Below are 12,488 nucleotides of genomic sequence, written 5' to 3'. Positions count from 1 at the left end.
AATCTCTGGGGCTCAATGGCCAGCAAGTCTAGCCAGTCAGCAAGCTACAGATTTCAGTGAGAGATCTTGTCTCAAAAATAAGGTGGATAGGGGCTGGAGAGACGCTCAGTGGTTACAAGTATCCACTAGTCCTGCAGAGGACTCAGATTCATTCAGTTCCAGCACTCATATGACATCTACACTCAACTGTAACTCCAGTTCCAGGGGATCCAATGCCTTCTTCTGGCTTTTTGGGCCATATACACATGTGGTACACATATGGACATGCAGACACACACAGACAGACACAGACAGACATGCATATAAATAAAATAAAAATAAATAAATATTTTTAGAAAATAATCAAGATGACAAACAATAGAGAAAGATACTTGATGTCAACCTCTGACCTCCATATGTGCATGCACAAGCATGAATACCTGCACAAGTACACCTATTGTGTGTACATGCAAACACACACACAATCTATTTTGCTTTTTTGAGACAAGTCTCTCACAGAGAACTGGGGCTTGTCAGTTAGGCTTAGATGGCTGGCCAACAAACCCCAGTGATTCACCTATATCCACTTCCCTAGTTCTAGGGTTACAGATGCACAGACCACTAAGTCTAGTTTCTCACATGGATTCTAGAGATCAGACCCAGGTTTTCATACTTCCATGGTGTCTTAGTTAAGGTTTCCATTGCTATGAAGAGACCCACGATCACAGGCAACTCTTATAAAGGAAAACATTTCACTGAAGCCAGTTTACACTTCAGAGGTTTAGTCTGCCGCAGGATGCAGGCATAGATGGTGCTGGAGAGGTAATTGAAAATTCTGTATCTGGATTGACAAGCAGCAGGAAGAGTTTGAGACACTAGGCCTGGCTGGAACATCAGAGACCTTAAAGCTCACCTTCAGTGACACACTTCTTCAACAAAACCATATCTATTCTAACAAGGCCACACTCCTAACAGTATCTATGTGTCTATGAGGGCCATTTTCTTTTCTTTTCTTTTCTTTTCTTTTCTTTTCTTTTTTAAGATTTATTTATTATTATATGTAAGTACACTGTTGCTGTCTTCAGACACACCAGAGGAGGGCGTCAGATTTCATTATGGGTGGTTGTGAGCCACCATGTGGTTGCTGGGATTTGGACTGGGGACCTTTGGAAGAGCAGTCAATGCTCTTACCCGCTGAGCCATCTCACCAGCCCTATGAGGGCCATTTTCATTCAAACCACCATACTTGGCAACACTTTACAGCTGAGCAATCTCCCCTGCCTTCTTGGGAAGTCTATTTCTATACCTAACCAGAAAGGGAAGAGATAGACTGTCTTAATTTCTCTTACTGTGCTAAAACACCACGACCAAAAGCAAATTGGTTGGGGGAAGTGACTTATTTCAGCTTACTACTCTCAGGTCACACTCCATCACTACGGGAAGTCAAGGCAGGAACTCAAAACAGGAGTGGCACTGCACACAGTGAGCTGGACACACCCGCATCAATCATAAATCAAGAAAATGCTCATAGAACAATCTGATGGAGGCATTTTCTCAATCAAGGTTCCTTCTTCCAAAATGATTCTATTTTGTGTTGAGTTGACATAAAACTAGCTGGCACACAGTCCAAACAATGATTCTGTACAAGTCTTGGTGAACCAAATATTACCATTATTTTCAGAAGCATGGGTGAAGAGTTATTTATGGGCGTATAGGTGATCTTGGACAGTTGAATGACCTAAAAACCTCCCACAGTAGCATGAACAAGAACTTAAGAAGGCTGGATCACTCTATACAAGAGTCTCCTCTCACCTAGCATTGTTTACTATGGAGATACTTCTGTGAGTGAGTCCTGTAAGTTTCTTGAGCTTCCTCAGTCTTATAAGTTTCCAATGGACTTTGTGACATTCTGAGGAAGAAAATGTTTCAGTCCATGAGGAAACATTCATACAGCTGACAGCAGTATAGTTGCTGAACATGAACCATGTCTCTTTTTGATCTGAAATAACTAGATAAGATGCCAGGTATCTAGTGCCAAGCCATGTGGCAACAGGAATAGAGTTGGCTCTGAGATGAGAGAGGCTGGCATTAAGGCTGGAAAAGGAGGCTAGAGACATAGTTCAACAGTAAGGCACTTGCTGAGCATAACAAATTCCTTGGTTCAATTCCCATGCATTTTAAGAAAAAAAAAATAGGTTGGCAAAGGGGGACAAGAAAGTACACGGAGCTCCACTGCCAACTTTAGCTGTGTCTCTGTGTGTAACTCAGCAGCAGAGGACCTTCTGCCCTAAAAAGCTCAGCCAGGACCAGGTCTGGTTCATGGGGTGGCACTTCCCTCCCACATCACAGAGGTCACTTCCCTTTCAACACTGTCCTAGCAACTGACTTTTTAATCTCCTTCTGTCTCAGGCTCACTAAAACCTACACAGGAGATTCCACAAGATCTCCAAATCAAGGAGATTCTGAAGGAACATCTTGGAACTCCATGGACCAAACTGAAGACAACTAAAATGAGCACGATTTATAGAGGAGAGTATTACAAATCTCCAGTCACCATCAAAGTATTCAACAACCCCCAGGCCAAAAGTATTGGGTAAGCAATAGGATATGACTCTTCATACATACCAACACTTATACTCTATAACGTCCCAAAGAGAAAGATATATTTTCTTCTTTATTAAATGCGGGGGTCAGGTTCTAAAGGGTTAAATGACTTAATCTGTATTAGTAAGAAACAGAGGCTATAGAACTGAAGAAAATGGGGGGCTTCTTGCTCTCACAGAGGATACAGGTTCAATTCCAGTTCCAGAGGATCTGATACCCTCTTTTTGGCTCACAGGTGCCAAGCACACACACGGTACACAGACAAACATGCAGGCAAAACACTCATGCACACAAAAGAAAAAGAAATAGGCTAGCCTTGGGCAACTCTCTTTCCACCCCAACTCCCTTTTACTCATGACTTCATGTATCTTTCAAATTTTATAGTCTTTTCCAGACGCAGCAGTGCATGTTTTAAATCACAGCACCCATGAGGCAGAGACAGGCCATCTCTGAGTTCAAGGCCAGCCTGGTCTATATAGAGAGTTCCAGGCTAGCTAGGGCTACCTAGAGATCTTGTCTTAAAACAACAAAACTTTTATCTTACATACATTTGTCTCAATATAAATTTGAAATAACTCCAAACATATTAACTATATATTTTAAAATAATACATCACTACTAGTATTTTTTTAATGAACATAAGAAAGAAAGAAAGAAAGAAAGAAAGAAAGAAAGAAAGAAAGAAAGAAAGAAAGAGAGAAAGAAAGTCAGTTGTTTCTTTCTTTTGGTTTTAGTAGAGCCTAAAATCTTGGTTCTTAATGTGGTACAAGCCCAAAATAAGAACAATTTTTAGACATCGGAGTTCATTGGAATAAGGTTGTACTTAAATGACCCTCTCATCACCAAAAGATTTTACCTCCATCGTAGCTAAGCTGAGAATTGACAGTTCTGCTGTGCCATATTATTATTATTTGTTATTTTTATTTTATTTTATTTTTTTGGTTTTTCAAGACAGAAACTGTATATCCCTGGCTGTCCTGGAACTCACTCTGTAGACCATGCTGGCCTCGAACTCAGAAATCCCCCTACCTCTGCCTCCCAAGTGCTGGGATTAAAGGTGTGTGGCTCTCTTAAATTTTTATTATGTTATTTTATATGCTGGCTGATTTTACTGCATGTATGTCTGTGCACCACTTGCATGCCTGGTGTTTGCCAAGGCAAGAAGAGGGTATTGAATTCTCTGGAACTAGAGTTATGGATGGTTATAAGCCACCATGTGAATACTGGAAATTGAACTAGGGTCCTCTGGAAGAACAGTCAGTGCTCTTGACCTCTGAACCATCTCTCCAGTCCTCAGTTTTAATTTTTTTAAAAGATGTATTTACTTATTTTATGTATAGGAGTACCCTGTAGCTAGCTGTCTTCAGACACACCAGATGAGGTCATCAGATCCCATTACAGATGGTTGAGAGCCACCATGTGGTTGCTGGGAACTGAACTCAGGACCTTTGGAAGAGTAGTCAGTGCTCTTAACTGCTGAGCCATCTCTCTAGCCCCCAGTTTTAATTTTTTAAGTTCAGACTTTAGTTCTCCTGAAGTCAGTCTTTCTATGTGATATTATACAGGGTCTAGTTTTATTTTTTTCCACAGAGTAAGTGAGTTTTCTCTATATTATTTATTAAATAGCCCATTCTTTCCTCCACTGAGAGGCAGCACCACATTTACTATATAAGTTTTTGTGTAAACATCAGTCTAGTTCCTGTATCTCTCCGATCTGTCCCATGGGTCAGTTTATTGGTCTTTGCATCAGTGAACATACTAATTGATGTCTTGGGGGGATGGTGAGAGAGATCTGTTGTTGTTACTGTTCATTTGTTCTTTGTTTGTTTGAGGCGGGGTCTCATTGTATAGTCCTGGCTTCCCTGGAACTCACAGAGATTCTCCTGCCTCTGCCTTCAGAGTACTTAGCTTGATGGCCTGCACCACTGTGCCTGGCTTTAAGTTTATTTGTAAGTTTTTGCTCTTTTTATACTGTCGCAAGTGAAATTATCTAATTTTATTTTCAGATTTTTCGTAGCTGGCATATTGAAACACAGTTGATTTCTGTATGCTTTGGTCCTGATCTGCCTCCCTGAAAGATTGTGTACAAATATTACTTTCTCTTTCAGCCCCACACTCATGTGAAAGAACAAATTGGACTAAATTGACAGGGGTTGTGACCCTCTCTAATAACTGATACCCATATTCCTGAGGCCATTCTCTGGAAGGGATTTTGTTTATAAATTTTCACTTAACATATAAACCCTAATTTCCTTATTTTTGCTAATCAAGAACACATACCACAGTTTTCCAGGACATTTACTAAAATAAAATATGACATATTAGTATAAAAGTAATAATAAAAACTTGACATCTTAGTTTGCCATTTAAGTCACAAAGATAGAATTCTATCAAGTACCAGAAAGAGATGAACAAATTCGATTATTCTTGTCATAAACACTTTGGGACTCATTCTGTCTTCAAGTTCACCTGGGAAGTTAAACATACAGCCAAGTCCATCACTCTGGTTTTCCCTATACCAAGAGTCTCTGGTGGTGTCTCAAGCACCTGAATGCATGCTGACTGTATAGTATACTACACATTCTTTGAAGTACCATCAAATTCCAAATGCTAATTCTTCCTTTCATCCTCCTAGAGCAGTAAGGCTCACTTTCAGTGAGGAGATCAAAACCATGAAGAAATTCGATTCTCCCAACATCTTGCGTATATTTGGGATTTGCATCGATCAAACGGGTAAGGGAGCTACCAGGATTGGTCATGCTTTGGCTGCTTGTGTAGAACATGCTGTCCATGTTTTAATGTGTTACTTTTTCTGAGTTTTAAAGAGAAGTTTATTTTAGATCTGCAGGTGACAGCTTAAGAGCTGTATTTTTTTTTTTCGATTTAAGCATGGAGGTCAGGCACATAGTGGACAAACAGCCACATAATGGACAAACAGCCACATGGTGTGCAAACAGCTACATGTGGGGAGGAGAACTTTAGAAAAAGTAAAAATGCTTAAAGTACTGGAGGAAATATACTTAAGCTCTTGCCAGCATCTTCAAGAAAAGACAAAAGAGAGGGAAAAATTTCTGTCTCTACGAATCAGGCCTTAGAAAGGTAAGCAGGCCCACAGAGCCCTGCGTAACGCACAGCATTACACTCTTTTATTTTTAAAGATTTATTTATTCCATACAAGTACACTGTAGCTGTCTTCAGACACACCAGAAGAAGGCATCAGATCCCATTACAGATGGTTGTGAGCCACCATGTGGTTGCTGGGAATTGAACTCAGGACCTCTGGAAGAGCAGTCAGTGTTCTTAACCACTGAGCCATCTCTACAGCCCCACCCACCCCACCCCCCCTTTTTTTTTGAGACAGGATTTCTCTATCAAGTAGCCTGGACTGTCCTAGAACTCATTATGTAGATAACCAAGCTGGTCTTGAATTCACAGAGAACTGCCTACCTCTATCTCCCAAATCCTGGGATTAGAGTTGTGTACCACCATGTCCATGCATGGCCCATGTGCTAAATTTTTAAGCCCAATTCACAGGTGGGGAGGAACTAAAAGTCAGACAAATTCCCTGATAGGCAGAAAGACAGGGAGAGCAAGGCATAACCAAGTAAAAGGTGACAAGCCTCTAAGATGGCGGCTTCTTCCTCACTCTCCTGACCTGACACAAGATCCTGGCTTAAAGCAAAAGCTTGGGAGTGTTTGTTTGGTTTTGGTTTTTTGGTTTTTGGTTTCCCATCAGTAGGACACATGCACACTACCTCTATGCCACCTGGTTTACAAAAGAGTTGTGGGCCAATCCTGTCTTTGTTCAAACTGACCAACCCAAAATTTAATTCAAAATTTAATTCAAAGTCTTAAAAGACTTAAAAATCCAGCCCCGGAGAAGGAGCTGGATTTCCAAATTCCCAAGTCTTTCTCTCTTTTCTCAGTCTCTCTCTCTCTCTCTCTCTCTCTCTCTCTCTCTCTCTCTCTCTCTCTCTCTCTCTCTCTCTCTCTCTCTCTCTCTCTCTCTCTCTCTCTCTCTCTCTCTCTCTCTCTCTCTCTCTCTCTCTCTCTCTCTCTGTCTCTCTCTCTATGTGTGTGTGTGTGTGTGTGTTGAGCAGAAATAAAAGGAGAATCAGAAGTTCCAAGTCAGGCTAGAAAGATGGCTCAGTGGTTCTCTTCCAGAGGATCAAGGTTCATTTCCCAGCACCTACATGGTAGCTAACAATGTCTGTAACTCCAGTTTCAGGGAATCTGATAACCTCTTATGACCTCCTTGGGTACCAGGCATGCATGGGGTACTGAGATGTACAAGCAGGCAGAAACTCATACACAAATAAAAACCGAGGAGGAGGAGGAAGAGGAAGAAGAGGAGGAGGAGGAAGAAGAGGAGAAGGAGGAAGAAGAGGAGGAGGAAGAGGAGGACGAGGAGGAGGACGAGGAGATGGAGGAGATGGAGGTAGTGGTGGTGGTTCAAGAAGCAACCTGAGCTACATGAGACCTGTTCTCAAAAAAATAAAATTACAAAACTCCCTAACCCAACCAGATAACCTACCCTTACAAGATGGGCTTTCTCTGTGTAGCCCTGGCTGTCCTGGAACTCACTCTGTAGACCATGCTGTCCCCAAACTCCTGAGTGCTAGGATTAAAGGCATTTTCCACAGCCATCCAGCTGTTAGCTATTTTCCTTCATTTTAAGACAGAATCTCACTTTGTAGCTCTGGCTCTGCCTCCTAGGTGTTGTGATCAATACAGTAGGACACCACACCTGGTCTCCTTTATTTTTTTGAGAAATCAGCTTTGTTGATGTGTTGATGTGGCTATGTGTTCACTGCCGTTCATGATTGCTATTGTTGCCTACAAAGAGAAAACAACATCTCCCACCTCCTCTTCTGGAAATCATTCCATAGCCTAAGTCCCACAGAATCTGTGTATAGGTGGAAGGGACTGGTGAAGAGAGTTGACTAGAAGTCAAGGTCTCAGGTCCTAGGCTAGAAACAAAAGAACATACACATCCAAAGTGAGCAAGTTACCTATCTCAGCCATTGCCTGAGAGAATAAGTGTCACTTTAAAGTTTTCTTCAGACTGAGATTTTTGTACTTTAAAATTGGGCTGATCTTACGATGGGGAAGAAGTGGACTCACTTCAGGGCAGAAGCTGAGAGGCGATTTGTCATTGTAGGAACCCTAAGTGTGGCTGGAACTTTACAACATCTGCTTCTTTTCCACTAGTGAAGCCCCCCGAGTTCTCCATTGTCATGGAGTACTGTGAACTTGGATCCCTGAGGGAACTGCTGGATAGAGAACAGGACCTCACAATGAGTGTGCGCAGCCTCCTAGTCCTGAGGGCAGCCAGAGGCTTGTATAGGTATGCGAGGGTTAAATGGACACCACAAAGAACTGGAGGAGTCTGTCTGTGCTGCTGATGATCTCAGAGAGGATGGAAGAACAGGCCAGAAGCCCTGAATGGTTTCCCTTTCCCTCCACTCTTTCACTGCTGACTCTGATCCAGGACAGGTGCATTTTTCTAAGTTGTCCACAGATCGCCACCCATGCAAAAGGTAGGGTACTAGACAGCCTCGTTATCCCATTACAGGTCATTAATACACCCTACCTTTGGTTGTAATCAGGCTACACCATTCGGAAACACTCCACAGAAACATCAGCAGCTCCAGCTTCCTGGTCGCTGGAGGCTACCAAGTAAAGGTGAGTTCTCCTTGGGTTGGTCGGAGCTTTGCAGAGACGTTAGAAGAGAGTGCTGCAGAGAGTACTGGGCTTCCTTAGTTCCCTCTGAGATTTTAGAACTGGTTGTACAGCTTCCTGGGTGCCCACCACAGAACAGATTCCACCCTCTGCTCCTGACTCTGATGTGCCTACCTGCCTCCCAACGCACCCCCCAGAGCAGGGATGAGCTAAGAGCCGTTTCTCTTAGATGCTAGACTCTGCTTCTACATCACTACAGTACTTACTAGGGGATCTGCTTATGTTAAATTCAAATTCAGAAGGTTCTTATGTGGCCACACTTCTCATTCAGGGTCACTTACAAGGATCTCATAGGGAGCACAGCTTGCTAGTAGCATCAATCTGTCCTCTCCAGTGGAAGTCCTCACATTCATCCAAGAGAGAGTGGCTTTGTTCATATCAGTTGCTATTAAAGATAGGGGCTTCCATTACATTGGTATGAGGCCACCCAGACTTTGAAGTTTCATGACTTACAAGAGTCAACATTTCTTTGAACTCATACCTCTCGTAAGGCCCTGAAACGGATGAGCCAGTTTCCATAAATAATAGTTGTCACAAAGTACAGCAGGCCTATTGGGTATTTATGGTCCTCCAACACCCACCCTAAAGTAATCTGTATATCATTGATCATTTTTATCACTAGGTTACTAAGGAGCATAGATGGACAGTCTACCTTTCTCAATTTTTCAGGGGAACGAAACCAAAGGTTAGCTGAGAATCTACTGCAATTTGTTTCATTTACTCAGAGGAAGAAGGGGTTTTTAACTCATTGCCCAAAACTCCAAAACTGTAAAAGAATGTTTTGTCATCTATAGATACTTTCTTCTACTTTTCCTTTCTTATTTTTGATGACATAAACAAAAACACACCTAAAACTGAAGCATATGGTTGAAAGAACCATAAGATCTTACCTTTCTTGTATCACTCCTCAGGCTTGACTTTGGATCTCAAGTGTCTTTGAGTGTCAAAGCTGAGTCCCCGAAGCCATTCTTGGTGACCCTTTTGTTCAAGGGCATATCCTTAAGAGTACCTTGTGGGTAAAAGGTGATTGTAATCACAAAATCTAACCTCCTGGTGGTTTTCTTCCTGCCCATGGCTACTGTCACTGCTGGGGACAGCTGTCAGTCCCAGCCACCATGGCTGGGGGTGGAGGGAACAGTAGAGGGCTGGGGGCTGGGATGGTAGGGGTGCATGGAGCTGAAGTCCCACCATTGGAGTTCTTTGCTATGACAGCTTTGCATCCAGACTCGCATCCAGCCAGCAGTACCACTTTGCCTAGTTTTCTGAGCTTGCCCATCTCAACAGCAACTAGCAGGCTCCCAGCAGACAGCTGCACAGATACTGTGGGTTTATGGAGAAGCTTCCCGTAGGTGGAGCTTTCCCCCTACCTATGTATCTTCTGTTGTGGTTGGATTTTTGTTTGGTTGGGTTTTTTTTCTTCAGACAGGATTTCTCTGTGTAGCCCTGGCTGTCTTAGGACTTACTCTGTAGATCAAGATGGCCTTGAACTCACAGAGATCTGCCTGCCTCTGCCTTCTGTGTTCTGGAATTAAAGGCACCATACCTTGTGCCATCTGTGTGTTTTACTTGACCTCCTCCCCAATTTGGGTACCTAGATGACTTTGGGTACCTGGCTGACGTTGGTCAACCTAATTCTCCTGCACACTGATGATGCTAATGGCCGCTCCACTGGGAGTCATGCCATGACATCTTTAGATGGCCGTTCTAGGTTGACCATGTAAGATCCAAAGGAACATGGTGACCACCATGCAAGGGCAGAGGGAACAAAGGGGGTTCCCCCATGTTACTTGTGCATCTGGATAAAAATCAAGCCATGATGTCCCCTTCTTCAGCCTCACTGATCGGAGTTCAGTCTTTCACCATGAAAGCCCCATATCTAATAGAGTGTTACTAGCAATAGTAATAAGTAAGTTTAGTAAGTAAACTTGCCAAACCATACAGGGACCTTATAGCCAGTGCTTCAAAATACTCTTCCGATCCACCATTCCTGTTCTATTGAGAAGAGCTGTCCTACTGTTTCTCTTGATTGGTACAATATGATGAGGTAAACCTACAGTGTCAACAAAAGCAAAGTCTGAAGGCACCAATGGGGCGGGAGAGATGGCTCAATGGTTAAGAGCACTGACTGCTCTTCAGAGATCCAGAGTGCAATTCCCAGCAACCACATGGTAGCTCACAACCATCTGTAATGGATCAGATGCCCTCTCCTGGTGTGTCTGAAGACAGCTATTATGCACTCATATGCATAAAATAAATAAATAAATATTTTTAAAAAAAAATTAAAAAAGAAAATATGCCCTCATGGGAAAAGCCTCCCCCGCCAGGACTCCACCTTCTCTCCTCCACCCAGGAGCCTGCCGTTTCAACATCTACATCTAACGCATCTTTTTGTCTAGCTTGCAGGATTTGAGTTAAGCAAAACACAGACTTCCATCAGCCGGGCAACAATGAGCACTAAAGCAGAGAGATTCAGTTCGGCAGCATATGAAGCCCCTGAGAGGTTGAAAGATCCATTTCGTAAATATGACATAAATGCTGAAATATATAGGTATGTTCCTGTACAGATTCTAACTTGGGTGGAAAGGCCAGGGCAGCCCCAGGCAAACCCCTCCTCTGAGAACCATCTTAATTCTACTAAACAGGGACAGGGGCGCAGGTTGGTGGTGTAGTACTTGCCTGATGTGTGTAGGTTCAAGCATCATTCCCTAGCACTGGGTGTGGTGGAGTATTGACTTGAGTTGGGTAGTAACCAGAAGATTCAGAGTTCCCTGAAATGACTGCAGAGACTTGGGGAAAGGGGTGTGCTGGGTACTTAGTTTCTCACTTTTATTTTGAAACTTTTAAAAGACATTTATTTTTATTTTATGTGTATAAGTGTTATGCCAACATGTTTTTGCACTGTATGTGGTGTCAACAGAGGCCACAAGAGGGCGTGTGATCTCCCTGGAACTGTGAATTGCCATGTGGGTGCTGGGAACTGAACCCAGGTTAGCAAATGCTCTTAACCACTGAGCCATTTCTCCAGCCCAATTTTTAAGTTTTTTTTAATGTATCTGCGTGTGCGCACATATGTGTGTGTGTGTGCACGTGTGTGTGTGTGTGTGTGTGTGTGTGTGTGTGTGTGTGTAAGGGTGGTGTGTATATAGCACTGAATGTGTGTGGATGACAGAGATCAACCTTTTAGGGCCATTTCTCTCCTTCCACCATTATGTGGTTTCTGGAGATCAAATTCAAAAGAGTGTGGCACAGTGAGCTCTTTGTCTGCCAAGTCACCCACCTGACAAGCCCTTGGTTTTCTTTTAGCTTTGGAATTGTACTCTGGGAAATTGCCACTGGAAAGATCCCATTTGAAGGTGAATAAATGACTGCTGGCTCTGCTGGGGTTGGGGTTGTGTCCTCTTCTGAGAGGCTAGGAATTTCCTGTCTGTGCTGTCCTGGTCACTTGGTTCTGAACTGGTCAGTAGAGTTTGCTCTTTCTTTCTTCCTCCCTTCCTTCTTCCTCCCTTCCTTCTTCCTTCCTTCCTTCCTTCCTTTTTTTTCTTCCTATCTGTCTCTTTTTTCTCTTTTCCTCTTTTTTCCATACTAAGTCCCTCATTCTAATCCTAGCTGTCAATATCCAGAAAGAAGTATGTGAGTGAAAATTTTAAGCCTCATATCCTATCTCTTCCATGCCAGGTTGTGATTCTAAGAAGATCTACAAGGTGGTGGCTGAGGACAAGAAGCAGGAGTCATTGGGTCAGGATTGCCCCGAGTTGTTGCGGGAGATCATTAATGAGTGCCGGGCCCAGGAACCCTCCCAACGGCCCTCTGTGGATGGTAGGATTCTTTCTGACAAAGAATGCAAGCCATGTGTTTATTTCAAGATTGTGAGAGGTTTCTTTTGTTTGATTGGTTTTGGTTTTGGTTTGGTTTTCGAGACAGGGTTTCTCTGTCATAGCCATGGCTATCCTAGACTTGCTTCGTAGACTAGGCTGGCCTCAAACTCGTAGAGATCCGCCTGCCTCAGCTTCCAGAGTATTGTTCAGTCAAGGGTATAGGAGGAGTAGCTGTGTTCCCTTGCTAGAACTTCAAAGTCAGCCCTTAAGTTTTCTTTTCTTTTCTTTCTTTTCTCTCTCTCTCTCTCTCTCTCTCTCTCTCTCTCTCTCTCTCTCTCTCCTTCCTTC

At 43.0% G+C, this 12,488-nt stretch overlaps 1 protein-coding gene across 2 annotated transcripts in view; it reads left to right on the top strand.

Moving 5' to 3' along the window:
• Nucleotides 1–12,488, top strand: part of Mlkl (mixed lineage kinase domain like pseudokinase) — a 28,136-nt gene that overhangs the window by 13,197 nt on the left and 2,451 nt on the right. For both annotated transcript variants that reach the window (XM_031341458.1, XM_031341457.1), the window contains 7 exons: nt 2,389–2,572; nt 5,219–5,316; nt 7,795–7,930; nt 8,193–8,268; nt 10,722–10,873; nt 11,629–11,678; nt 12,001–12,141. In XM_031341458.1, the coding sequence (XP_031197318.1) occupies nt 2,389–2,572; nt 5,219–5,316; nt 7,795–7,930; nt 8,193–8,268; nt 10,722–10,873; nt 11,629–11,678; nt 12,001–12,141 (837 nt within the window). The remainder of the gene's footprint in view (nt 1–2,388; nt 2,573–5,218; nt 5,317–7,794; nt 7,931–8,192; nt 8,269–10,721; nt 10,874–11,628; nt 11,679–12,000; nt 12,142–12,488) is intronic.

Source organism: Mastomys coucha, unplaced genomic scaffold (genome assembly GCF_008632895.1).
Source record: "Mastomys coucha isolate ucsf_1 unplaced genomic scaffold, UCSF_Mcou_1 pScaffold22, whole genome shotgun sequence".
In the NCBI taxonomy this organism is placed as follows: domain Eukaryota; kingdom Metazoa; phylum Chordata; class Mammalia; order Rodentia; family Muridae; genus Mastomys; species Mastomys coucha.
This window is presented reverse-complemented; position numbering and strand designations above follow the sequence as displayed.